Raw genomic sequence first — 26,029 nt, 5'->3', positions numbered from 1 at the left:
TCATGACTCCTTCAGCCCCATGTTGTCCTAGCAGACATTGCAGCAACCACTCAGAGGTCCTGGCTGATTTCTAAGCTAGGCAGTTTCTTACACTGTCAGTTGGATGAGATTCCTTGAACAAACATTTTTGCACAGTTGCGCAGTGTTTTAAGTACTCAGGTCTGACAGACTTAAAAACTGCCTCTGCCTTCTCAGGAGAGAACAAGGGCCCCAAGGGGAGCCCAGGTGCCCTGGCCAGACAGAGGACATTAAAAGGAATGGAAATGGTTTTAGACAGCTGGAGGGATCTGCTCAGGGGACATTTGGGCAGAGCCTCTTCCTTGAGGAGGGCAGGAGCCAGATCCACAGATGAAGACCCTTAGAGCCTGCCCATCCCTGCTGGCACAAGGGGAGGATGGGGAGAGAGGGACCACATGCAGGCCTCCTGGCTTCTGTGTGTGGGTCCTGAGGCCCAGGAAGCTCTACAGCCCTGAAGAGGTAGATGAATTAGGAGGCTGGGAGTTGGTGTAGGAGGTCAAGAGGATGCCTGGGCTGAGCCACCTCCCCCGCTGCCCTCAGCCCTGTGCTCTGAGTGCAGAGATGGGGAAGAGCCAGCCCACTAAAGATGTCAGAGAGGGGCCAGAGAAAAAGGATAGGTGCTCAGGGAGTCTGGGGCTCAAGACAAGACGATGGGGTAGTGATGAGGAGAGGCATGAGAAAGCGGGTTGCATCCGATCTGGCGTGTCCCATCAGTTAGGTTGAGCAGTGCCACACCACTGTAACAGAGATTACAAATCGAGTATATCTAAATGATATAGACAGAAGACTTTATATTATCAAGACATCAGTTTTCCCCAGCTTGATCTATAGATTCAATGCAATCCCAATCTTGGGAAAGGAATTGCTGGATCAATGTGTATTATTTTGTTTTCATTTTGTTGGATATGGTTGCCACATTGGCTTCCAGAGTCTCTCCTACAGATTGTCAATTCCCTTGCACCTTCAACATGTGTGGTCAATTTTTTTGAATGTTTGATAAACCCACAACTGAAGATATTCTCATTTAGGTATTCTGTAACAACTGGACAGGTTGGGCACTCAGGTCATAAATTTATTGACCAGGATTTCTTCTGAGAATCATCTACGTGAGTTTCTTTGCTAATTTTTCTATTAAATTACTGCCTTTTTATCTATGGACAATTTAATAAGTTTATTATGATGAGATAATCTTAATTCCAAAATATCTCACACTTTATCCCAGTTTATCTTTTGACTTTAATTTTTGATCAGATTTAAATCTGTCTGTTGTCCAATTTATCATTCTTTTCCTTTAATGTTTCCAAAGTTTACTGTGATACTTAGATCATAAAAACATTCACCGACTTTTTTCCGGTATGTTTTTGGTTTCCTTTTTAGATGGAAATGTTTGACCCATCTGGAATTTATTTTGTTGTTAAGGAATGAGGAAGGGCACCAACTTCTATTTTTCCAAATGGCCCGCCAGTTGTCCTAAAGCCATTCGACTGAAAAATCTCGCGTGTTTGAAGCGACCGCCACACCAGCGCATTGGAAACGCGCGTTGTCTGTCCCGCGCCCGCCGGCTTCCGTGTGACAGTCCCGAGCGCAGAAGGATCGGGCAAGGCCCGCACGCGTCCACCCGGAGCCGCCGGCTCAACCCTCGGTTGAGGACGCAGCCCACCCCGCTCCGCCCGGGCCTAGGTCCCAGTCCACCCGTACGGGCCTAGGACGCCCCTTTGACCCCGCCTCCTCCACCTCCTCCAACACCCTCCCCGGCCCGCTCCAGCCCACCCTCTACTCCAGGAGGCCAGTGGGACCAAACTGCGCTTTCGGAGACATTAATTTAAATAAAAGGCGTGTCCTCTGCTGTTATTTGCATGGAGGCGGGTCTTCCGGAGCGGCCGAGACACCCAGTCCTGTAGGAGCCCGGACCCTCCCCAGCGCTCCGACTGGCCCAGGTCGCGAGTCTCACGGAGAGGCCTTATTTGGATAGGGCGGGGCCACGTCCTCTTCTAGCCGGCGGCTGCCCGCCCGCCGCTTCCGTCAGCCTCACTGCGGCTTCCTTCCGTCTCGCTCCGCGTTGCTGGAGGCTGTGGTCCCAATGCTCCCCAAACGGCGGCGAGCGCGGGTCAGGTCCCCTAGCGGCGATGCAGCTTCCTCCACGCCGCCCTCGACGCGCTTCCCCGGCGTCGCCATCTACCTGGTCGAGCCTCGCATGGGTCGCAGCCGCCGGGCCTTCCTCACACGCCTGGCGCGCTCCAAAGGCTTCCGTGTCCTCGACGCCTGCAGGTGCGGGGCGGCGCGGTCTTCCGTGGCACCTGTAGTTTTGGATTCTAAGTTTGCTGTGGCACTTCGTGACCTTTCCCTGAGCCTCCATCTCCTCTTCTGTAAAGGGTGCTATTAATTAGGGCCAGGCGTGTTTTAAAGGATCACTGCGAGAATCAAAACCAGAGGTCAGGGGTAATTAATAGGCAGTCGTATTTGCTAACAGCCCTTCCGCCTGGGCTGTGTCCCACCTGTGAGCGAGACTGACTGCTCAGGAGGCCCGGAGCCCGCATGCTCCTCTGTCCTCAGACCTGAGTAAATAACACGACTGAGACGCTCCTGTAGGAAGGGAACCAAGAGGAGGAAAAATGGCGGCTACAGAGACAACACCCAGAGTAAGGGAGCTGGGGGTGCCCCCTAGTTTGGAGGTTGAGAGAGCAAACGAACCTGGGTCTAGTATACCCCTACAGTTGTGTGTGTGTGGTTTTGTTTGTTTGTTTTGTTTTGTTTTGTTTTTAACATTATCAGGGATCAGTAGTGTGCCAGACCCACTCAGGAGAGGATAATGATAGCAGCTTAGAGTGTATCAGGCACTATCTTTGTACAACCACCCCACAGGGTAGATATGTTATCTTTGCTTTAGGGAAGAGGAAATCAAAGTATAGACACCTGGCTTGCCCAAGAGCTAAACAAGTATGTGGCAGGCAGAGCTGGGGTTCAGACCCAAACAGGCTCCTGCATCTCAGCTAAAACCCCTGTTCTTAGATGAAGACCACCTGGTCCTGACCCCTAAGGAATTCCTTTCTCTGAGGTGGAGAGGGAGGGAGAGAGCACCAGACTGGACTGTGCTTGTGAACATAGCCAGGGCAGAGAACTGCAGTTCTGAGGGCTGAGTGGTGGTGGGGTTCATCTACCAGGAGGAGGGGCTGGGAAGGCTTTCTGGAGGAGGTGATGTTTGCAGGATGAATGGTCACTCACCATGCAGAAGAGACGGCAAGAATGAAGGCTTGGAGCCAACCAGGGAGGGTTCTGGGCCTCACCCTCCTCCTTCTCTCCCAAATCCCTCTGCCAGCTCTGAAGCGACACATGTTGTGATGGAACAGACCTCAGCAGAGGAGGCCGTCAGCTGGCAGGAGCGCAGGATGACAGCTGCTCCCCCGGATTGCACCCCCCCAGCTCTGCTGGACATAAGCTGGTTAACAGAGAGCCTGGCAGCTGGGCAGCCTGTACCTGTGGAGTGCCGGCACCGCCTGGAGGTGAGCTGGGTGGAAAACTAGAGTTGGGGCTACAGTGAAAGCCCCAGTGTAGGCCATTGCTCAGCTGGGAGAGGTGACATGGCAGCAATGCCTCAATGTCCTTCAGAGGAGGTGGGCAGTGAGTACTCTACCCAGATCACCAGGGGCCCCCTAGAAGCCAGTAGAGGAACCACAGCAGGGCCTGAGGGGGCCAGGCCATCTCAGCTTCTGTTCTCACCATTGGTGCAAATTCTGGGGTCCGCTTATTTTTACCTTCTTCAGGCCTTTCTTCCTCACCAAGTATATGACACAGCAACTCCGAGCGGGATGACCCATGGATCAGCAGGAGCCTGTCCTCAGGATGCTATAAGGCTCCTGGCTTCTGACAGGTGTGGGCTTGGGGCCAGGTTGCCTGCCTTCAAATCTTGGCCCAGCCTGTGAGCCATGGTCGTGGGGCGAGCCCCTAGCCCCCGAGGCCTCAGCATCCCCAGCCCGCTTGGTTGTGAGGATTGGGGTGATGGAGCACATGCGTCATGTGCAGCAGCAGCAGCAGAAGTGCCCACAGGGCTGGCAGATGGGATTGCTGCTACCCTGGCATGAGGAGCCCCGTCTGCAGCCTGTTCTGCAGGGTGATGTCTCCCTCAGTCCCATGCCTCTGGTGTTTTGTTGCTCGCCTCTGTCCCATGAGCTCCAGAGGGCCTCAGTTGGACACTCCAGGAGAAACAAAGCCTGGGTATGGCCTGGCTCTCTTGCCAGCCCTACAACCTCACGGTGACCTGTTCATTGCCCATCCCCAGGTGACTGGGCCCAGGAAGGGGCCTCTGAGTCCAGCATGGATGCCTACCTATGCCTGCCAGCGCCCCACGCCCCTCACACACCACAACACTAGCCTCTCGGTAAGCCGCTTCCATGAGCCTTGGCCAGCCTTGGGGGTTGGGGACAAGGGTACAGATGGGTGGTAGCTGGTGGGTTGGAGCTGCCCACCCTGCCCCTTACCTAGGGCCCCTCCCTGCAGGAGGCTCTGGAGACACTGGCCGAGGCAGCAGGCTTTGAAGGCAGTGAGGGCCGCCTCCTCACCTTCTGCAGAGCAGCCTCGGTGCTCAAGGCCCTTCCCAGCCCTGTCACAACCCTGAGCCAGCTGCAGGGGCTGCCCCACCTTGGAGAACACTCCTCTAGGGTTGTTCAGGTAGGTGCTTACCATTCTGAGCAGGGCGAGTGGGTGGGTGGGGAGGCCTTGGGGCCTGGTGAGACAGCAGAGGGTGCTGTGGGGGCAGGTGGGGATAGACAGTCGTGGGTGCTGACACTGCTCCAAGGCCTCAACAAGCCACCCTCTGCGCTCAGATTCCTCCTGTGCACTCCAGCCATTTACCCCTGGGTGGCTTAGAGGACCCAGTGAATAGTGCTGCAAGGGGCTGGCAGGGCTAGGGGTGACGCTGTTGTCATTGTCATTAGTCCCAAACTGCCCTCCACAGTGGAATGGAAGAGAGCACCCCGAGTGTGAGCATCTCTTTTCAGTGCCCCAATGTGTTGAGTTGTCCTTTAGTGCACTTTCATCATGAGAATACGCAGTAACAGAAGATGCTTTTAAATGAAGTAGCATTGAGTTCACATGTTCTGAAAAGCAATTGTTTATGTATCTTGGGACTTATTTGACTTAGAGATGATCCACGTTACCTGGAATCTCAGCTGTTGTAACTCCAAGCCCAAAGGATCTTTGAGTCTGGAGCCCTGGCCTTCTAGCTGTGTGGCAGCAACTTCGGTCACCTCCCTGGGCACAGTTTCCATTTCCAAGTCCCACCGGACCCTGACCCCACAAAGTTGTCTCTGCAGGGTGTTGGAGGGGACTGCCTCAGTCCTTGGGCCCACAACCTTGACCCTAACTCCCTGCCCTTCTCTTTTCACCCCACACCCTCAGGCTTAGAGTTCTGCTTTGTTCCCTCCTCCAGGAGCTGCTGGAGCTTGGAGTGTGTAAGGAGGTGGAGAGAGTTCGGTGCTCAGAGAGGTACCAGACCATGAAGGTGCGCAGGGCAGGGTTCAGACCTGCCCCAGGAATGTCCTACCCTGGGAATGACAGCACAGTCCACACCATGTACGGGGAGGCGAGCAGAGGCAGCTGACCCAGCCCAGGGGTCAGAGAAGGTCTCGCTGAGGAAGTGGCAGCTAAGCTGACACCTGATATGCACAAGGCAGCCAAGTGGAGACAGGCAAGGAAGAAGCTTGTTTTGAGGACAGAATTTTCCAGATCACTCAACACCATCTGGCTTTTGGGGGTTTTTGTTTTGTTTTGTTTTTGAGACAGGGTCTCGCTCTGTCGCCCAGGCTGGGGTACAGTGGTGCAATCACAGCTCACTGCAGCCTTGACTTCCTGGGCTCAAACCATCCTGCCACCTCAGTCTCTGGACTAGCTGTGACTACAGGCATGCATCACCACACCAGGCTAATTTTTAAATTTCTCGTAAAGATGGGGTCTTGGTAATGTTGCCCAAGCTGGTCTCAAACCTCTATGCTCAAATGATTCTCCTGCATTGGCCCCCAAAGTGCTGGGATTACAAGCGTGAGCCACTTCGCTCTGCCTTGATTATTTTTGATGGAATATTCTCAAGTAGATTACATGCTGTGGCATTTTAAACAGAACACACTGAACCAAATGTACCCTTTTCTTGGGTGCTGCCACTGAGTGCGCTGGGCTTGCCCTTGCCCACCCTCTGCAGGACCTTATATGTTATTTTCTCAGTGTGGTCAGCCTGCCTGTCTCCATGGCCACCTTCCCTCTGTTTCTGCTCACTCCTGATCTGATAGGGAAATGCCATCTGAGCTCTTTTGGATGCCTCGGGTGTGCCTGCTTTGACACCTTTCTGCCACCTTTGTGGCTGGAGGTGTCACAGCAGTGGCCACATGGATAACTTGTCAGTGAAGTATGGGACCTTGGGAGGCCACACAGAATGTTGTCAGGATTGAGGGCTTCGAAGAGGGGAGGGAGGGCTTCGAAGAGGGGAGACTTGAGCAATGTATGCAGGACAAATGGGCTCAAATATGCAGGGGAAGGGGCAAGGGGCACTGGCAGGGACGGGACCAGATGAGTGGGGCCACTGTGGTGAGTGTGGGAGTGAGGGGCCTGGAGATGATGAAATCCCCTTAAAGTGGATGGAGGTTAATAAGTGCTTTCACTCATTAACTCAGCCCCAGCCCTGATGGCACCTAGGCTGGCAGAAAATTATGTTAGTAATGAGAAGTTTATTAATATAATTGGGTTAATCTCATCATTTTTAGTCAGGATACTTTGGGTTACGAGTGACAGTGACCCACCCCACACCCTTGGTTCACAAAATCAAGGAAAGGAGGGCCAGCAGAGCCCAGGATGGGGAGGGCTGTGGCCGGTCTGCAGGAGAACTGGGCTCAGTGACCTGGGTATCACCAGGCACCACCTTCCTCCTCTGGTTGGAAATATGGCTACAGAAGGTGCTCCACACCCACAGGCTACAGCTTCTGCCACTGCGTGGGTCTGCCCTCAATCTCAGATCCAGAATTCCTAGGGAGGGACTCTAGTGGCTGACCTGAAGCAGGTGACATGCTTGGACTGGGGCCCACCCTGTATGGGGAGATATGTGAGTGCCCCAGCCAGCCCTGCCAGCTCTGCTCCTAAATCCACCCTTTTGATTGTTAACTCCTCATTGTTTTTTGCTGTTTGCTAAGGAGGAGAACCACAGGAATTCGTTCCACCTGCTGTTAGGTGGGAGAGGCATGGTTTTTCCAGTGACTTAGGAGCCCCTCGTGCTAATGTGTTAGGGTGACTGTTTTAGTTATGTTGGAATCACAGGCTAGAGCTGTGTAAGTCCTGGGAGAGACCTTTCATAGAGGAGAGGGGTGTGCGTGGGTTTGCTCCCCAAGATGGCGGGCTGGGTAGCCAGGCTCCAAGTTTGAATCCTTGCCCTGTGGTCTAGGGCAGGTTGCGAGTGGTGATGGCGCCTGCCTGGTGCATGGTGCTCTACGGGCCACACCGTCCCGGAGCCAGTGATCATCTGAGTCCAGCCATGAGAGCTCTGCCCAACCGGGCTGTGCTCCTTCCCCACAGCTCTTCACTCAGATCTTCGGGGTCGGTGTGAGGACTGCTGACCGGTGGTACCGGGAAGGACTGCGAACCTTGGATGACCTCCGAGAGCAGCCCCAGAAACTGACCCAACAGCAGAAAGCGGGTGAGCCCTCCAGAGAGGCTGGGCCCTGGACTTCCCAAAACTGTATCCTGGATCCCTCAGCACCAACTCCCTAGAGGGAAGGGAGCAGGCTGGTGCAGAGGGTTTGGCGGCAGCCTTGTGTGGTGGGCTTCCTGGGGTCTCCATCCAGTGCAGTCAGGATCTATCACAGCCCTTTCTCAGTGGACGATGCTGACCACAACTTCCGTGACATGCCAGGGGCTTGTGTCACTGCCTACTGGTTAGACTTTGACCAGGGACTGGGGACAGCCTGGGCCTTGGGCATACTGCCCAGTGTGGTGCCTGGTACACGGAGGCCTGCAGAGGTGGCACCGAGTAGGGGAAGGGAAAGAACGTCAGCTTTAGAGTTTGTTAGGCCCTGGTTTGAGTCCTGTCTACCATTTGCCAGGTAGGTGACCATTGCCCAAGACGTAACCTCTCTGAGTCTGTTAAATTTTCTGTGAAATGGAGAAGGAAGGGTGGGCATGGTGACTCACACCTGTAATCCCAGCACTTTGGGAAGTCAAGGTGGGTAGATCGCTTGAGCTCAGGAGTTCAAGACCAGTCTGGGCAACAGGGTGAAACCCCGTCTCTACAAGAAATACAAGAGTTAGCCAGGCATGATGGTGGATGCCTGTAGTACCAGCTACTCATGAGGCCGAGGTTCAAGGATCACTTGAGCCTGGGAGGTCAAGCCTTGAGGCCACGGTGGAGGTTGCAAAGAGCTGAGATTGAGCCACTGCACTCCAGTCTGAGTGACAGAGCAAGACCCTGTCTAAAAAAATAACAACAATGAATAAAAAAGTGGGAAGGAATGAATTCATAAGCTCCTCTGTGAGAGCCAGCAAGTGGCAGGTGTTGAGCAGATACTCCATTCTCTCCGCATGGCCTGCCTGGCTACTCTGGCCACACCATCTGGGACCACCCTTGGGTTGAGGGCTCTGCCAAAGCAATCCCCACAGCCCAGCGGGCACTGCCAGCTCCACTGCCTCTTTGCACATCTTCTCCCGGGCCACTGCCCAGTTCAGCTGACAGGAAGTGAGACCCACAGGGCTGGTTCCTCTTGATTGCCGCTCTCCACGACAAGAGTAGTCAGGAATGGCTAGCAGCGTTTACTGAGAGCTCACTGTGCCAGGTGCTGCTCTTCCTCACATTTAAACCTCTCCTTGGCTGGGCGTGATGCCTCCCATCTTTATGTAACACCAGCACTTTGGGAGGCCAAGGCGGGTGGATCACCTGAGGTCAGGAGTTCAAGACCAGCCTGGCCAACATGGCGAAACCCTGTCTCTACTAAAAATACAAAAATTAACTGGGTGTGGTGGCAGACACCCATAATCCCAGCTACTCGGTAGGCTGAGGCAGGAGAATCACTTGAACCTGGGAGATGGAGGTTGCAGTGAGCTGTGATTGTGCCGCTGCCCTCCAGCCTGTGCAACAAGAGCGAGATTCCGTCTCAAATAAATAAACCTCTTCTTAACTGCGTGTGGGAGGCCGATAGGTGACGAAACAGAAGTAGGCCAGAGTAAGGTGTTCGTTGTTGCAAAGCCATCGTCCATTGTTTTACCACCTCTTGGACTCACTTTATGCATAAGAAAAAATAGGCATCAAAAGAGATAGCCTGTGGCATGACTGTATCAACATCAGTATCCTTATATTTGGTTGCAAAATTATAGTTTTGCAAGGTGTTAACCTTTTTGGGGGAGCTGGGTAAAAGGCACATGGGATCTCCCTGTGCTATTTCTTTTAACTGTGAGTGAATCTACAACTATCTCAAATCAAAGTTTAATATTTAAAGAGGGAGAGATATGCTTAGATTGGGATCTAAGCATATCCAGCATATCTAAGCATATGTGTTATGCTTAGATTGGGATCTCATTCTGCTCCCTGTCTTAGCTTCACCTTACTCGGTGGCCTCTCCTGGTCCTGCAACGATGGGGCCCCAGGGTGACCACCTCATGCTGGTGAGGGATGGGGGCTCAGCCTGGGGGCAGGCTGGGTGAGTCAGGAGGGCCGGTGCTGCCCCTAGGGCTCCAGCACCACCGGGATCTGAGCACCCCAGTCCTGCGGTCCGATGTAGATGCCCTGCAGCAGGCAGTGGAGGAAGCTGTGGGACAGGCCCTGCCTGGGGCCACCGTCACGCTGACCGGTGGCTTCCGCAGGTAAGGAGGCCCGACATGTCCCTCTGGCTTGGCTTCAGACCCCTCCCTGGTGAAGGGACCCAAGTCGGGGACCCTGAAGTAGGCCTTCCCACTCATTGGAAGGGATGTGGCCTGGGGCTGGAGTGAGCAGGCCATGTCCCTGAGTCAGAGTCAGACTGGCCCCCTCAGGGGGAAGTTGCAGGGCCATGACGTGGACTTCCTCATCACCCACCCCAAGGAGGGCCAGGAGGCGGGGCTGCTGCCCAGAGTGATGCGCCACCTGCAGGACCAGGTGAGGGTCTCCCTGCTCCCCGGGAGCCACCACTGGCCGATGCCACTGCCTCCTGCTGTCTCTGCACCACGGGGGTCTCAGCCACGCCCACCTCTCCCCACAGGGCCTCATCCTGTACCACCAGCACCAGCACAGCCGCTGGGAGTCCCCTACCCGCCTGGCCCAGCAGAGCCACATGGACGCTTTTGAGAGGAGTTTCTGCATTTTCCGCCTACCACAACCTCCAGGGGCTGCTGTGGGGGGATCCACAAGGCCCTGCGCATCCTGGAAGGCTGTGAGGGTGGACTTGGTTGTCGCACCCATCAGCCAGTTCCCTTTCGCCCTGCTCGGCTGGACTGGCTCCAAGGTAGGCAGTGTGTCGCTGGGCCACCTGGGGGTGGGGCTGGGCCAGCCCTGCTAAGGACAGTCCCTTCCCCGAAGCTTTTCCAGCGGGAGCTGCGCCGCTTCAGCCGGAAGGAGAAGGGCCTGTGGCTGAACAGCCATGGGCTGTTTGACCCAGAGCAGGTACGTTGTTGGGGACTAGGGACAGCAAACAGCACCCATAGTCCGCTCTCTGACCCACAATATGAAATGGCCCTGGACCCCTCCAGCCTGAAACCCATAGGACCCTAATCTGGGTCTCCACACCCAGTTCCTGGCCCTCAAGAGCACACCCCACGTCGGTGCTGGGCTCTGCCTCCACCCTCAGTCGTCCTCCAGGGAAGCAGCAGTGGCATGACTCCTAGGTCATGGAAGTCCTGCTTCTGTTGCAGAAGACGTTTTTCCATGTGACTTCGGAGGAAGACATCTTCAGACACCTGGGCCTCGAGTACCTTCCTCCAGAGCAGAGAAACGCCTGAGCCTGCCTGTGGCCCCCACATCCACTCAGAAATCCGTTGCCCCCAACTTGGCCACTGAATGTCTCCAGGCAGATATGCTGCCCCCAAACCCCCACCTTCACCCCTCCCCGCCAGGGCCTAACTCTGCTGGAGGTCAGTTGTGCCTGAAGGATCAGTTGAGCTGCTGCTGGCGTGCTGCGGGGTGTGGTGAGGTGGGAGCCTTCGGTGCCAGCCTCATCACTGTGTGACCCTGGGTCTGCTCTTAGCCTCGCCATGGCTCATGTTCCTGCCATGGACGGGATGTGAGCAGGGCGCACTTCATGGAGCCGTGGCGGGGCTTGCAGTCATGAATGGCATGTGGTCCCTGATGTGCAGTGTCCCATCAGTTGCACTGCAGTTACTGTGGCTCCTGCAGGGAGCCTGCCCAGAATGCCTAGAAGAGAACCACACGTACCTGCGCTGCGTTTGAGAGCCATGAGCTGGAGGCTGTGGTTCTTGCCAGCAAGGAGCCTACTGTCTGGTGTGCTGTAGGCATCTGGAGAGGGAGAGGGCCTAGGTAGGAGTTAGGAGGAAGGTAATTTTCAACTATGGGGCTTCAGTACTGCAGCGCCCCCAGCCAGGCTCCGTGCTTCTGCCTTTAAGGCCTGTTCTCAGCACAGTGTCTCAAAAATAGGTCATATCCTGCCATTCCAGTCGCAGAGCCCTTTAATGGTTCCAAACCCTAAGTCCACACATGGTCCCTGGTTCTGGCATCTCTCCAGCCCCACTGGCCCCAAGCTGTTTGACTCACCGGCTTCCTATTTGATGCACCCAGGCCCCCTTGTGGCCAATTCCCTCCCCTTCTCACTGAGTCAGAAGCACTGCAGTGGGCTGGACACGGGTGCCCTCCACATCCCTCATATCCCCAGGCATACTCTGGCCTCAGGCTTTGATCCACCTGGAGTGTGCCCTCCCCTTCAGGCCTTGAATCAAGTCATTTTGTTAGGCGAGGACTTCCCAGACCACTCATCATTAAAAAATATTTTGAAAATGAACACGCAGCAGACGCTTTTGGGGTGCAGCATTTGCACATGTGGGGCACACCAGGTCCATCCCCAGAACACTTTCCCACACTGTCCTATTGTGGTCACGTGCTTCTCCACCCCACCCACTTAGCGGTGCTCCATCCCTATAGTTTTGCTTTCTCTAGAATGTCATGTAAACGGAACCAAACTATATTTAACCTTTAGACTAGCCTCTCCCCGCAGCCTAATGCCTTTGACGTTCCTACAGGTTGCTGGGTGTGTTGATAGTTTGTCTTTATTCCGTGCCGTGGGTGTTCTACAGTTTATCCATTCAGCTGCTGAATGTCTGGATTGTGGCTGGACGCCATGGCTTATGCCTGTAGTCCTAGCACTTTGGGAGGCTGAGGTGGGTAGATCACTTGAGGCCAGGAGTTTGAGACCAGCCTGGCCACCATGGCGAAACCCCATCTCTACAAAATATACAAAAGTTTGCTGGGCATGTTGGCTCACACCTGTATTCCCAGCTACTCGGGAGGCTGAGGCATAAGAATTGCTTGAACCTGGGATGCCAAGGTTGCAGTGAGCTGAGATTGTGCCACTGCACTCCAGCCTGGGCGACAGAGCGAGACTCTGCCTAAAAAGAAGAAAACGTCTGGGTTGTTTCCAGAGTTTGGAGATAATGAATCGTACTGCTACAGACATGCATGTACAAGTTTTTGTGTAACACAGAGGTCTTCATTTCTCTTGGGTAAGTAGACAGGCATAGGATTATTGTGTCATTTGGTAAGTATACGTTTATTTCATAACAGCAAAGTTGTCCTGAGTGTGTCTGTCATTTTGCAGTCCACCAGCATTGTGAGCACCCCTGTAAGTTAAACACCAAGTAGGCAGTTGCTCTGTATCCCTGCCAGCACTTGATAGTTTCAGTATTTGTTAACTTTAGCTTTTCTAGTAGTAGGTATATATCAGTAGCTCACTGTGGTTTTATTTTGCATTTACCTAATGCCTGATAATGTTGAGCATCTGTTCACTGGCTTCTATGTCCTCACTGGTGAAGTGGCTGTTCAAGTCTCATTTTCAAAAACAGAATTGTTGGCTGGGCACGGTCGCTCACACCTGTAATCCCAGCACTTTGGGAGGCCAAGGTGGGTGGATCACCTGAGGTCAAGAGTTCGAGACCAGCCTGGCCAACATGACAAAACCCAAAGTTGCCCACCATGCCCCTCTGTTACTGCTGAATCTTGAGAGTTCTTTATGTGCCACTCTGGTGATTGGTAAATATTTTTTCCCAGTGTGAAGACTATCTTCCTTCTTTTAGCACTGTGTTTTTCAGAGTAAATGTATTTAATTTTTATGAAGTCCAGTTTATCAATTTATTCAGTTTACCGTTTTTTTTCTTATGTTTTTGGAGTCCTATCTCTGACCCAAAATCACAAAGATTTTCTTTGCTTTCTTTTATAGTTTGTTTGTTTTCCCCAGAAACAGGGTCTTGCTCTGTCACCGAGGCTGGAGTGCAGTAGTATGATTATAGCTCACTGCAGTCTCAAATTCCTGTGCTCAAGCAATCCTCCTGCCTCAGCCTCCCAAGTAGCTAGGACTACAGGCACAAGCCACCAAGCCCAGCTAACTTTTTAAATTTTCTGTAGAGACAAGGGTCTCGCATTGTTTCCCAGGCTGGTCTCAAACTCGTGGCTTCAAGCAGTGCTCCCGCCTCAGCCTCCCAAAGTATTGGTATTACAGGTGGGAGCCACCACACCTCGCCTGGTTTGCATTTAGATCCATGATTTATCTTTAATTAATTTTTGTTTAAGGGGTGTGAGGCTTAGGTTTTTGTATATGGAGGTCCAATTGTTCTAGTACCATTTCTTGAAAATACTGTCCTTCCTTTACTGAATTTCCTATGAACTTTTGTAAAAGTCAATTGGCTATATTTATATGGTTCTATTTGTGGACTCTCTTCCATTTGTTTTTGGATCTGTCCCTTTACAAATACCATATTAACTCAGTTAACTTGAATTTTAGACTAATGCTTAATATCAGGTAATATGAATCCTCCAGCTTTGTTCTTTTCCAAATTATTTTGGCTATATAATCCTTTGACTTTCTATATAAATTTTAGAATCACCTTGTCTGTAGACACAAAACAATCTTTTAGCCGTTTGATTGGAATTGCACTGAGTTTATAGGTTGGGGAAACTAACATCTTAACTATATAGAATCTTTAAATTCGTATCACAGTATGTCTCTCCATTTATTTTGGTTTTCTTTTATTTCTTTCATCAGTGTTTTACGATTTTTCAACATACATACCTGGGACATGTTTTGTTAGATTTATACCTAAGTATTTTATTTCCTTGGAGTTATTATAAAATGTTTCAATTTCCAATTTTTCATTGCTAGCACATAGAAATATAATTCATTTTCATATGTTGATCATGTATCCCAAAACTTTGCAACGCTAACTTTTAAGAGATTTTTGGTGGAGTCTGTGGAATTGTTTACAGACAATATTATTTCTTCTTTGCCAGACTTAATGCCTTTTATTTCTTTTTCTTACATTATTGCACTGGCTAGGACTTCCAGGACAACACTGGAAGGAGTAGTGAGAGTGGACATCTTTGCTTTGTTCCTGATCTTAGGTAGAAAGGATTCAGTGTTTCACTATTAAGGATTATGTTCGATGTAGGATTTTTTTTTTTGAGACAGAGTCTTGCTTTGTTGCCCAGGCTGGAGTGCAGCAGCACAATCTCGGCTCACTGCAAGCTCTGCCTCCCAGGTTCATGCCATTCTCCTGCCTCAGCCTCCCGGGTAGCTGGGACTACAGGTGCCCGCCACCAAGCCCGGCTAATTTTTTTGTATTTTCAGTAGAGATGGGGTTTAACTGTGTTAGCCAGGCTGGTCTTGATCTCTTGACCTCGTGATCCGCCCGCCTCGGGCTCCCAAAGTGCTGGGATTACAGGCGTGAGCCACCACACCTGGCAGATGTAGGATTTGTATAGATGCCCTTTATGAGTTCAAAGAAGTTCCCTTTTATTCCCAGTTTTATGAAAGTTTTTATAATGAATGGTGCAGTGGCTCACACCTCCGATACCAGCGCTCTGGGAGGCCAAGGCAGGTGGATTACTTGAGCCCAGGAGTTAGAGACCAGCTTGGATGATATAGTGAGACCTTGTCTCTATAAAAAATAAGAACATTAGCCAGGGGTGGTGGCAAATGCCTGTAGTCCCTGTTACTTGGGGGTATGAGGTGGGAGGATCACTTGAGCCTGGGAGGTTGAGGCTACAGTGAGCTGTGTGATTGCACCACTGCACTCCAATCTGGGCAACAGAGCGAGACCCTGTCTCAGTAAATAAATAAATACAATAAATAGGTGTTGGATTTGGCTAGGTGCTTTTCTGATTGTGTGAATTTTCTTCTTTAGCCTGTTAACATTGGTTGGTTTTGGAATAGTGAACCACTTTTTTTGTTTGTTTGTTTGTTTAATGGGAGCCTCACGCTGACACCCAGGCTGGAGTGCAGTGGCATGATCTCAGCTCACTGCAACCTCTGCCTCCTGGGTTCAAGCAATCCTCCCACCTCAGCCTCCTGGGTAGCTGGGATTATAGGCACACATCACCACACCTGGCTAATTTTTGTATTTTTACTAGAGACAGGGTTTCACCATGTTGGCCATGCTGGTCTCAAACTCCTGACCTCAAGTGATCCACCAGCCTCAGCCTCCCAAAGTGTTGAGATTACAGGCGGGAGCCACCGTGCCCGGCCCGTCTCATACTAATTTGTAGTTTAATTTCCTTACTGTGAGAGAACATATTTTGTATGATTTTAATTCTTTTACATTTTTCAAGGTCTGATTTAGATCCACAGTAGTGTCTGTCTTGGTGAATGTTCAATGTGTCCTTGAGAACACTGGATATTCTGTTGTTGGGTGGAGAGTTGTAAGTGTGAATTAGTTGACATTGTTCATTTCTTCTTTATCCTTATTTATTTTCTGTCTACTTGTTCTGTTGGTTACTAGAGAGAAGTCTTGAAGTCTCAAACTGTAATTGGGGATTAACCATCTCTCCTTTCTGTTATATCAGGCTACGCTGCATATATTTTGAAGTTCTGTTGTAGGATTGCAGTGTCCTAGTATCATTGTTATATGATGTCTTTTTTCCTGATCATTTTCTTGCTGTAAAGTTGACTTTGTCTGATATTAATTTAGCCATTCCAGCTGTTTTGATCAGTGTTTGAATGGTATTTCATTTTCCTTCTAACCTACATATTACCTTTTACTGTTTAACAGCTTTATTGTGATATAATTCACACTATACAATTTACCTATTTAAAGTGTACAAATCCAATGATTTTTTCATACATTTACAGTTGTGCAACCATCACCACAATCAATTCTAGAATTTTTATTACCCCCCAAAAGAAACCTTGTACTTTAGGTTTTATCCACCAATCTCCCTATACTATCCCCCCACACTCAGCCCTAGGTAACCACTAACCCTAACCCTAACCCCTTAACCCTAGCCCTTAACCACTAGCCCCTAACCCCTTACCCCTAACCCTTAACCCTAACTCTAACCCTACTTTCTGTCCCTATAGATTTGCCTATTCTGGACATGTGTGTAGAGTATTATACAATGTGTGGCCTTTCGTGTCCAGCTTCTTTCACTTGGCGTAACATTTTTGATGGTTCATGATGTTGTAGAATGCATCAGTACTTCATTTCTTTTTATGCCTGAAAAATATTCCATTATATGGATAACCACATTTTATTTACCCATCAGTTGGTGGACATTCAGGTTGTTTGCACTTTTTGGCTACTCTGAATAATGCTGCTTTGAACATTTGTGTACACATTTTTGTGTAGACATATGTTTTAAATTCTTGGAGGAGTGGAATTGTTAGGTTTTTTTTTTTTTTTTTTTTTTTTGAGACGGAGTCTCGCTCTGTAGCCCGGGCTGGAGTGCAGTGGCCGGATCTCAGCTCACTGCAAGCTCCGCCTCCCGGGTTTACGCCATTCTCCTGCCTCAGCCTCCCGAGTAGCTGTGACTACAGGCGCCCGCCACCTCGCCTGGCTAGTTTTTTGTATTTTTTAGTAGAGACGGGGTTTCACCGTGTTCGCCAGGATGGTCTCGATCTCCTGACCTCGTGATCCGCCCGTCTCGGCCTCCCAAAGTGCTGGGATTACAGGCTTGAGCCACCGTGCCCGGCCGGAATTGTTAGGTCTTATGGTAACTCTATGTTTTAGCTTTTTGAGGTACTGCCAGACTTTTGCAAAGTAGCTTCACCATTTTATACTTCCCACCAGCAGTGTGTGAAGGTTCCTATTTCTCGGCCTCACCAATACTTGTTATTGTCTGTCTTTTTAATTATAGCCATCCTAGTAGATGTAAAGTAGTGTATCATTATGGTTTTGATTTTTATTTTCCTATTGACTAGTAGTAATATTGAACATCTTTTCATGTGCTTATTGGCCAACTTCTTAGGAGAATTGTCTATTCACATCCTTTGCCTACTTTTCAATTGGTTTGTCTTTTTATTGTTGAGTTATAAAAGTTATTTATGCATTCTGCATACTAGACTCTTACCAGATAAATGCTTTGCAGGTATTTTTTTCCCTATTCTATGTTTTGTCTCTTTACTTTCTTAATGGTGTATTTTTAAACTTGAAATTTTTTTTTTTTTTTTTTTTTTTTTTTTTTTTTTGAGACGGAGTCTCGCTCTGTCGCCCAGGCTGGAGTGCAGTGGCGCGATCTCGGCTCACTGCAAGCTCCGCCTCCCGGGTTCACGCCATTCTCCTGCCTCAGCCTCCCGAGTAGCTGGGACTACAGGCGCCCACAACCGCGCCCGGCTAATTTCTTGTATTTTTAGTAGAGACGGGGTTTCACCGTGGTCACGATCTCCTGACCTTGTGATCCGCCCGCCTCGGCCTCCCAAAGTGCTGGGATTACAGGCGTGAGCCACCGCGTCCGGCCGAAAGTTTTTTTTTAAATTTTGATGAAATCCAGGTTTTTTCCCCTTTGGTTGCTTTGTTTTTGGTGTCATTTAAGAAACCATTACCATGGTCATGAAGGCTTACTCCTAAGTTTTCTTCTAAGAGTTTTATAGTTTTTTTATCTTATGTTTAGGTTATTGATCATTTTGAGTTAATTTTTACATAAGTGTAAAGTGGGGGTTCATTGTTTTGCACGTGGAAATCCAGTTGTCCCAGCACCATTTGTTAAAGATACTATTCTTTACTCATTGAATTATTTTGGCACCTTTGTCAAAAATCAGTTAACTATAGCGTGAAGGATTTTTCCTGGACTATCAGTTTTTGCATATGTACTCATAAGAGGCTGGTCTGTAGTTTTCTTAGGTTGTGTGTCTGGGTTTGGTATCAGGGTAATGCTGCCCTCACAGAATGAGTTGTTACCTTTGACCTACTTGTATCCTATTAAATTTAATGTGAGTTACTTAATTACTTAAAGACAGCATATAATTAGGTTTTTATAATCCAAACTGATAATATGTCTAATTGGTGTGATGAGGCCATTTATGTTTAATGCAACTATTGAAATGTTTGACTTTAGATCTACCATTATGTCGTTTTCTGTTTGTTCCCTGTTTTCCATTGCTGTTTCTTCTTTCCTTTTTTCCTTCCCTCCTATCTCTCCTTCTCCCTACACACACACACCCCCCACACAGTGGTTGTTCTAGGGGTTCTAATACACATACTTTTTGTTCTTTTTTTTTTTTTGGAGATGGAGTTTCACTCTTGTTGCCCAGGTTGGAGTGCAATGGCACGATCTCGGCTCACTGCAACCTCTGCCTCCTCATTTCAAGCGATTCTCCTGCCTCAGCCTCCCGAGTAGCTGGGATTACAGGTATGCACCACCACACCTGGCTAGTTTTGTATTTTGAATAGAGACAGGGTTTTGCCATGTTGGTCAGGCTGGTCTCGAACTCCTGACTTCAGGTGATCCACCTACCTTAGCCTCCCGAAGTGCTGGGATTACAGGTGTGAGCCACCCTGCCCAGCCAAATATACATAGTTTTATAGTCAATTTAGAATTAATGTTTTGCCATTTCAAGTAGCATGTAGAAACCTTACTACCATCTAGGTCCCTCCACCCTTCTCCCGTCACGTTTTAGTTGTCTTACATCTATATACACTGAAGCCTCCAGACAGTGTCGTGACTTTTAATTCAGCCATCACATAACTCTTAAAAAAGTGAAGAATAGTTTCATATTTATGTGGATTTTTGCCATTTATGATGTTCTTCTTGCATTCCCAAAGTTTTGAATTTCCCCCAATATCGTTTCTCTTCTGTCTGAAGAACTTCGTTTAACATTTTTTTAAAGCAGATTCTTTGGTTATGAATTTCCTCAGCTTGCCTTCATTTGAGAATGTCTTTATTTTACTTCATTCTTTATTCCAGTAAAATAGTATTTTTACTGGATATAGAATTCTTGGGTGACAGTTATTTCAAAACTAAAAATATTCCACTTCTTTCTGGCCTCTATTGTTTCTGGTGAAGATCTATAGTCTTTCAAAGAATTGTTCACCTGTATGAAATGTATCATTTTTCTCTGGCTGGTCTTATTTTTCTTGATCTTTAGTTTTCAGAAGCTTCTTTATTATGTGTCTAAGCTTGGACTTTTGTTGTTAATTTATCCAGTTGTGTGGTTCACTGAGCTTCTTTGTTTGTAAGTTTATATCTTTTTCCAAACTATCATCAAATTTACGGGCTCCATCCTTTGTCATTTCCATTCTGTTTAGGAATATTCACCAATACTTTCTGAAGGCTGGTTATAAATAGCTGCTGTAAAGTCTGCTTCTGATCATTCCAATAGCTGAATCATCTCAGGATGGGCATGTATTGATTGTCTTCTTTTCTCCCATGTTGAGATTTTCCTGGCTTTCATGCTCTGGGTTATTTTGGGTTATATCCTAGATATTTTTAATATTGAGACTCTGGACCTTGTTTAAATCCTAAGCAGAATGTTGATTGTTTAAAGTGTTTGCACTACTAGTCATATTAGTCCTGTGTCTACACCTGTCAGTCTGGGACCTGCGATGCGCATCTAGGGTCAGCCCTGTGCACAGCCTGGCAGCAAGCCGATGAGTTCACGTATCACTTTACTGGATCGCTCACTTCATCTCTCCCTTCTCTGTACTCTCCCTGAAACACAACAGCTCCCTGCGACATCCCTTCCAAGACCTCCAGCCAGAAATCTGGGGCTCTTTCCCTACCCTTCTGCATACTCCCTGAAACTGCATCCAGGGCCCAGCGCAGGGGGACAGAAAGGAGCCGCAGAAGGCGGTTGCCCCATGCTCTTGGGGCCATGGCTCCTCTAGCCAGAGGGTAGCATTACCTTCTCAGGTTTCAGGTGCCTACCCAGCTCACACTACCGTCACTGTGCCACCACTGCCACCTCCATGTTACTGCCCAGGAGCTGGGGTAGAGAAGAAAGGAAAAATTGGAGGGATTCCCCCAACTCGCTGACCTTGAGGGGCTTCACATCCCACTCCTCTGATGCTTCCTGGAGCTCTTTCTGTTGGTGCACTTCAGGTTTCAAGCCGCCTGTGTGTCCAGGCTAGGCAATACTGGTTACCTCACCACTTATCTGCGGAACTTTGGTCTCCTTTTCTCATCTGCCTACTCCTCCCTCAGAGCTGCTCCTGCATCTGTCCAGGATTGGTGGCTGTCAGTGGGAGAGACATGGGAAAATGCTCCCTCTACCTTCCTGAGACCACCTTGTTGACTCAGCAGCCTTCCTCGCCGCACAGCATGCCATGCCTTCCTGGATGGAGGCCCTGAGGGCAGCTTTTGGTTTTCCTACCCCTGTACCCCTCCAAGAAAGCTCTGGCACACTGCAGAGGCCAGCAACTACTTGTCGAATGAATCAAAGGAGCGTCAAGCCAGGGCCAAGGGTCAGAAGCAGGGGCTTGCTTCCCCGGAGCCCAGCTCTTCTCTGGGCTCCCCTTTCCTTTTTGACACCTCCTGCTTGGTTGGCAGTGAGGTCTCCCACGTCTGGGGGATCCTTGCCCCTGCTTCTGCACCCAGCCCTGGCTAAGCGGCCTTGTTCTATCAAAGCTGTCGGGATCTGCAGAGTGCTCAGCTTCTACTCCCGCTCCTACACAGCTGCAAGTGGCTTGAAAATATATGACCATGCTTCAACGTCTCCAGTGATTCCCACTGTGTTGGGACACAAAGCTCACCTCTCTGCCATGTGCCCCTGATGGTCGCTGCCCCAGCTTGTTTGCTTTCTGTAGGGCTTGGGTCTTTGCCAACCCCTCTACCTGGATTGCTCTCCCTGTAAGACTCATCATAGCTGAGGCCTTTGCACTCTGCTCCTTCCACTCACATGTCACCTCAGGGGTGTCCGTGGCCTCTCCTTTCCCATCTCCCCCAGTACATTATGGTCTTTCCTTCCTAGCGTCTGGTGGTATCTATGGTAGGCATGTTTAGCTGCTGGTACGATCCCTCCTCCACTGAAATATGGGCTTCATGTCTGGCCCCTGTGGGACTGCCAGAGCCTGGTCCTCAGTCATGTTTAGTTGGGCTAGTGAGTCGACTCTTTTGGTCAAAGGGACAAAAGAAGATGAGGAGATGTGGCTTCAATCAGGACCAGTGTGGAACAGTGAGACCTGCGCATGGCACTGCTAGGAGGGATAGGTTCTACCTGCCAGCCTTGGGGTTCCTGGCAGCCGACAGGACTCTGCCCACTGGGACTTGTGTGCCAACCTTTGGGTACAGAGCCTTAGCCTCACAGGCCCCAAGCCAGAAGCCCCTCCTCAGGTGAGCCAGCAGGGATGGATGAAGGCCTGTCGAGGGTTTCTTGCACACTCAGATCCAAGTCTCAGAGTGGTGGTCTCTGCTGGCCTCCCACCCACACTCTCCTGTTATCAGAAGTGTGGCAGGTGACAGTGTGGTCACGAGTGGGAGGATGTGGGAGGCCCTGGATGGGGCCTATGCCCAAGGGTCTAGCCAAGGCCCCTTCATTAGGGCCCCAACTGTGACTTTATTACTCATAGTCTCTTCCCTGCCCTGGTGGCCCTCATCCCCCAAACCTGAATGCAGAAGTCTTGGTCCTGGACTCAAATCCATGCCACTCTTCAGCCTATGCTGTGGGTTCCTAAGCTGAGCATTTACCTAACAATCAAGACTTCTGACAGTCCTCAGTCCTACCCCCAAACCCCCTTGGATTTCTTTTTCAAGGTGGTGTCAGCTAGGAGGGTAAGCGTGGCTTGGGTGAGAACAGATAGGGTGGGAGCATGTGGCAGGTATGGATGAGACCTTGACAAAGTGACCCCAGACGAAAGACAGGGACCCTTTCTCCCTTTGTCCTGGAAACCCAGCTCAGCCCCAGCCCTTGCCCATGCTGCTGTTGCTGCCTGGTACCTTCCACAAGGCCAGACTCCTCTCCGCAAAGCTGTGGCCCGCACCAGCTCCTCTGTCTCTCCTTCTCTGCCTGCTGAGGGCCCCCTCCCAGCCCAGCTGTCAATCACAGGAGAAAGGGGTTGGGATTTTGTTTGTCCCTCTCCCTGAGCAGAGAATGGCTGATGCAGCCACCGAGCCTTGACCTGGAGAGCCCCTGTCCCTGCTGCCCCTGTCTCCCCTAGCCCAGACTTCTGCCCTTCACGCCCATCCCTGACCAGCAGCCCCACTCAGCCTGGGCTCTGGGTGCCAGCTGGTTATGGACATGCCACCTCAGCCCAGGCCAGGAGCTGGTGGATGCGTAGGGCTATTTTAAGCACAGCTTCTTGGCCTGCTCCCCTGGCCCCCAGCCCCCAGCAGCTCAGCTACTGGTCACCTGCCACCGCCTAGAATGCTGATTGGCAGTTGGATGGGGTGGGGGCTGGGAAGACACTGTTATAAAGCTGGGAGTGTAGGGAAGCAGCCGTCCCCATCCAGAGTCCTCTGTGGTCCCTGCTGCCACCATGGCCACCCACCGCCTTGTGATGGTCCGGCACGGCGAGAGCACATGGAACCAGGAGAACCGTTTCTGTGGCTGGTTCGATGCAGAGCTGAGTGAAAAGGGGGCCGAGGAGGCCAGGCGGGGAGCCAAGGCCATCAAGGACGCCAAGATGGAGTTTGACATCTGCTACACGTCGGTGCTGAAGCGGGCCATCCGCACCCTCTGGGCCATCCTGGATGGCACGGACCAGATGTGGCTGCCTGTGGTGCGCACTTGGCGCCTCAATGAGCGGCATTACGGGGGCCTCACAGGCCTCAACAAGGCAGAAACGGCCGCCAAGCACGGGGAGGAGCAGGTGAAGATCTGGAGGCGCTCCTTTGACATCCCGCCGCCCCCCATGAACGAGAAGCACCCCTACTACAACTCCATTAGCAAGGTGGGCTGCCTCCACTGGGAAGGCCTCTGGGAAGCTGCGGGGTGGGTAGTCGGGTGGGGGCCTGCTAGCTTGGGAGGGAAAGCAGCGTGCCTGTGTCCCCCAGGAGCGTCGGTACGCAGGTCTGAAGCCCGGGGAACTGCCCACCTGCGAGAGCCTCAAGGACACCATTGCCCGGGCCCTGCCCTTCTGGAACGAGGAGATTGTTCCCCAGATCAAGGCCGGCAAGCGAGTGCTCATTGCAGCTCACGGGAACAGCCTGCGGGGCATTGTCAAGCACCTGGAAGGTGAGACGCCCTCAGAAGCCTGGGCAGGGTGGGTGGGCAGCAGCCCCAGCTGGCTTCTCATCTCAGCAAAGCCTCTAGCCCATGGACCAGGCCGCTTTCTAGGCGTGGGGCTCCACATCGTTCACTGAAAAAGGAGGGCTGAGCAGCCACTTTTTAGTTTTGTGAAACTTCCCTCATTTCTGTGTAACCAGGACACAGTCCACAGGGGCTGACCGCACTTGAAGCTCGCTGTGTCCCGAGGCGGGGCAGGCTCCAAAGGGGCATCTGCCTAGGGACACCCAGCTAGGAAACGAAGGGGCTGGGCTTAGAGCATCTAGCTCCAAATCCCGGCTTACCGGGGGCCCTGGACAAACCACCTCCATCTCTGGGCCTCTCCCTTTTCCGGGGTGGTGGGGAGCTCCCAGGGCTCCCCTGGTACTGACTGCCTCTTGATGTGTAGGCTTGGACCCCTCGCAGGACCCTCCCCCATCAGGTCCTCAGATTCCCTGCATGAGCTCCACCACCTATCTCCCTCTGGAGCCCCTCTCTGGGCAAAGGAAAGACCAATCAAAAGAGGGGTGCAATACTATGGAGTGGCCGGACCCCGGGCTTGTAGTGGGGCTCCCACTGAAAAGCAAGGGCTGACAAATGGGCCCGAGATACATGGGTGCAGTGAGGCCTCGCCCAGAGTGACTGGCACCTCCACTCCGCCTCCCACCTTAATATTCTGACACTAGGGCAGTCTAAATTAGCATCTGAATGACCTTAAAGCTTGTAGAGTCCTGGAAAGGCTAGAAGGGTGTGCCCCAAACCTTCTGCTCCTGGGGCCGATGGGCAGCTGGCCAGAGCACCCAGACTGGCAGGCCCCGGAGACCCAGCCCGCCCCAAGCCTGCCAACTCCAAACACGGATACCTGGCACCTGGCACCAGGGCCAGGCAAACGGAAGGACCACCTGCCTCCTCTCCCTTCTGGAGGCTTCATGCCAGCCCCATGACCCTCCCACAGCCTGGTTTGGGGAAAGGGGATGCACTTTTGGTGGTGAATATGAGGGGATTTCAGTGGGAGTCCCTGAATCCCCAGGGAACATTCTCTTAAACCTTTCTGCACGGAGCGGGGGTGGAGTGGCGCGAATATCAAAGGTCGAGCTGCTATTCCCAGCTCGGGGGCTGCAGGAGGCAGGCAGGGTCAGGTTTCGACCAGGCTTGGCCTCCCTGTCCCTCCTCCAGCTCCATTCCGCACTTGCTCCTGTTCAGGATGTCTAGAATTTAGAGCACTTTGGAAACCAAAGGGCGCCGGACGCAGTGGCTCACTCCTGTAATCCCAGCACCTTGGGAGGCTGAGGCAGGTGGATCACCTGAGGTCAGGAGTTTGAAACCAGCCTGACCAACATGGTGAAACCTGTCTCTACTAAAAATACAAAATTAGCCCTGTGTGGTGGCGCTCACCTGTAATCCCAGCTACTTGGGAGGCTGAAGCAGGAGAATTGCTTCAATCCAGGAGGTGGAGGTTGCAGTGAGCCGAGATCGCGCCATTGCACTCCAGCCTGGGCAAAAGGAGCAAAACTCCATCTCAAAAAGAAAGAAAGAAACCAAAGGGCTAGTGTCCTTCCTGACCCTCAACTTCAGTCTGCCTGGAGTCACACTGGGCTGAGGGGACTATGGACAGCACCACCACAGGTCACAGCCACTTGGGTGGGGCTGAAGTCCCCATTTGTTTCACCACTGGGCTATTTCTGCAGGCTGCTTGGTCTAACTCAGTTACGCCTTGACCTTCGGCAACATTTCTGTGGCCTCGCTCTCAGGGCTGGAAAGGTTGGTGCCAGGGGAACTGGCTCTGTGGCCCATAAAGGTCATATAGTGTCTGCTGTGTGAATAGGCTGGGGACAGAGGGGCTAAGGACACCTATTCCTTCCGGCACAGGGATGTCAGACCAGGCAATCATGGAGCTGAACCTGCCCACGGGGATCCCCATTGTGTATGAGCTGAACAAGGAGCTGAAGCCCACCAAGCCTATGCAGTTCCTGGGTGATGAGGAAACGGTGCGGAAGGCCATGGAGGCTGTGGCAGCCCAGGGCAAGGCCAAGTGAGGGGTTGGGCTTGGGCAATAAAGGCACCTCCTCCCACAGCCTGGACTCCAGCGCAGCCGGGCATGCCAGGCTCACCCCACCATCAGCTATGGGGACTCCAGAACCAGGGGTGCAGCCATCTACCTTCCCCCACTCCATGCCTGTGTCACCAGGGACAGGAGCCTAGTACCCACACCTAGTCATCAGGACACTGAGCCAGGGCTGCAACCACTCCATGAGTTTGCAGTCAGGACAAGCCTGTGGTGACCCTGAAGCTTCAGAGCCACTTAGTAACCATGCTCTAGAATTGGCATGCTTGGGGCCAATTAGAAGAGGCCAAGTGACCCGGCTCTCCCCATGGGGAGCAAGGACCACAGCCAGGACATCGCTTCCCAGACAGCTTCCTACAGAGGGCAGGTGGTCCTC

The 26,029-nt window shown here is 51.4% G+C and overlaps 3 protein-coding genes across 8 annotated transcripts in view; all 3 read left to right on the top strand.

Annotated features, from left to right (window-relative positions):
* The window catches only part of LOC126950190 (40S ribosomal protein S17), a 176,642-nt gene that overhangs the window by 35,350 nt on the left and 115,263 nt on the right, over positions 1-26,029 (top strand). Inside the window, exon 1 of one of the 5 annotated variants that reach the window (XM_050783468.1) lies at positions 10,258-10,261. The exons of 2 other annotated variants lie outside the window; for them this stretch is intronic. The gene's annotated coding sequence lies outside the window, so the exon portion shown is untranslated. Of the gene's footprint in view, positions 1-10,257; positions 10,262-23,329; positions 23,334-23,894; positions 23,899-26,029 lie in introns of those variants that run through there. 2 more of the 5 variants (XM_050783463.1, XM_050783465.1) reach the window with 2 other exon arrangements.
* On the top strand, positions 1,890-11,976 carry POLM (DNA polymerase mu). Of its 2 annotated transcripts, XM_050783412.1 has the most exons (11): positions 1,892-2,286; positions 3,335-3,518; positions 4,295-4,393; positions 4,513-4,683; positions 5,444-5,515; positions 7,570-7,690; positions 9,714-9,846; positions 10,015-10,117; positions 10,221-10,463; positions 10,538-10,621; positions 10,870-11,976. In XM_050783412.1, the coding sequence occupies exons 1-11, from the start codon at positions 2,099-2,101 to the stop codon at positions 10,954-10,956; spliced, it is 1,485 nt and encodes a 494-aa protein (XP_050639369.1). In that variant the 5' UTR covers positions 1,892-2,098; the 3' UTR covers positions 10,957-11,976. The 2 variants fall into 2 exon arrangements, with proteins under 2 accessions (XP_050639370.1, XP_050639369.1); XM_050783413.1 differs by lacking the exon at positions 10,015-10,117 and having other exon boundaries at positions 1,890-2,286; positions 9,722-9,846.
* Positions 20,927-25,662, top strand: PGAM2 (phosphoglycerate mutase 2). Its single transcript, XM_050783438.1, has 3 exons — positions 20,927-23,274; positions 23,378-23,558; positions 25,458-25,662. The coding sequence occupies exons 1-3, from the start codon at positions 22,861-22,863 to the stop codon at positions 25,622-25,624; spliced, it is 762 nt and encodes a 253-aa protein (XP_050639395.1). The 5' UTR covers positions 20,927-22,860; the 3' UTR covers positions 25,625-25,662.

The sequence above is a fragment of the Macaca thibetana genome, chromosome 3 (genome assembly GCF_024542745.1).
Source record: "Macaca thibetana thibetana isolate TM-01 chromosome 3, ASM2454274v1, whole genome shotgun sequence".
In the NCBI taxonomy this organism is placed as follows: Eukaryota; Metazoa; Chordata; class Mammalia; order Primates; family Cercopithecidae; genus Macaca; species Macaca thibetana.
Note: the sequence above shows the minus strand (reverse complement) of the source record. Positions and strands in the feature narration are given on the sequence as shown.

Coding starts and splice junctions, on each gene's coding strand:
- POLM (XM_050783412.1), top strand. CDS start 2,099: ATGCTCCCCAAACGGCGGCGAGCGCGGGTCAGGTCCCCTAGCGGCGAT. Junction 3,519..4,294: donor AGTGCCGGCACCGCCTGGAG/GTGAGCTGGGTG, acceptor GCCCATCCCCAG/GTGACTGGGCCCAGGAAGGG. Junction 7,691..9,713: donor GACCCAACAGCAGAAAGCGG/GTGAGCCCTCCA, acceptor TGCTGCCCCTAG/GGCTCCAGCACCACCGGGAT.
- PGAM2 (XM_050783438.1), top strand. CDS start 22,861: ATGGCCACCCACCGCCTTGTGATGGTCCGGCACGGCGAGAGCACATGG. Junction 23,275..23,377: donor ACTACAACTCCATTAGCAAG/GTGGGCTGCCTC, acceptor TGTGTCCCCCAG/GAGCGTCGGTACGCAGGTCT. Junction 23,559..25,457: donor CATTGTCAAGCACCTGGAAG/GTGAGACGCCCT, acceptor CTTCCGGCACAG/GGATGTCAGACCAGGCAATC.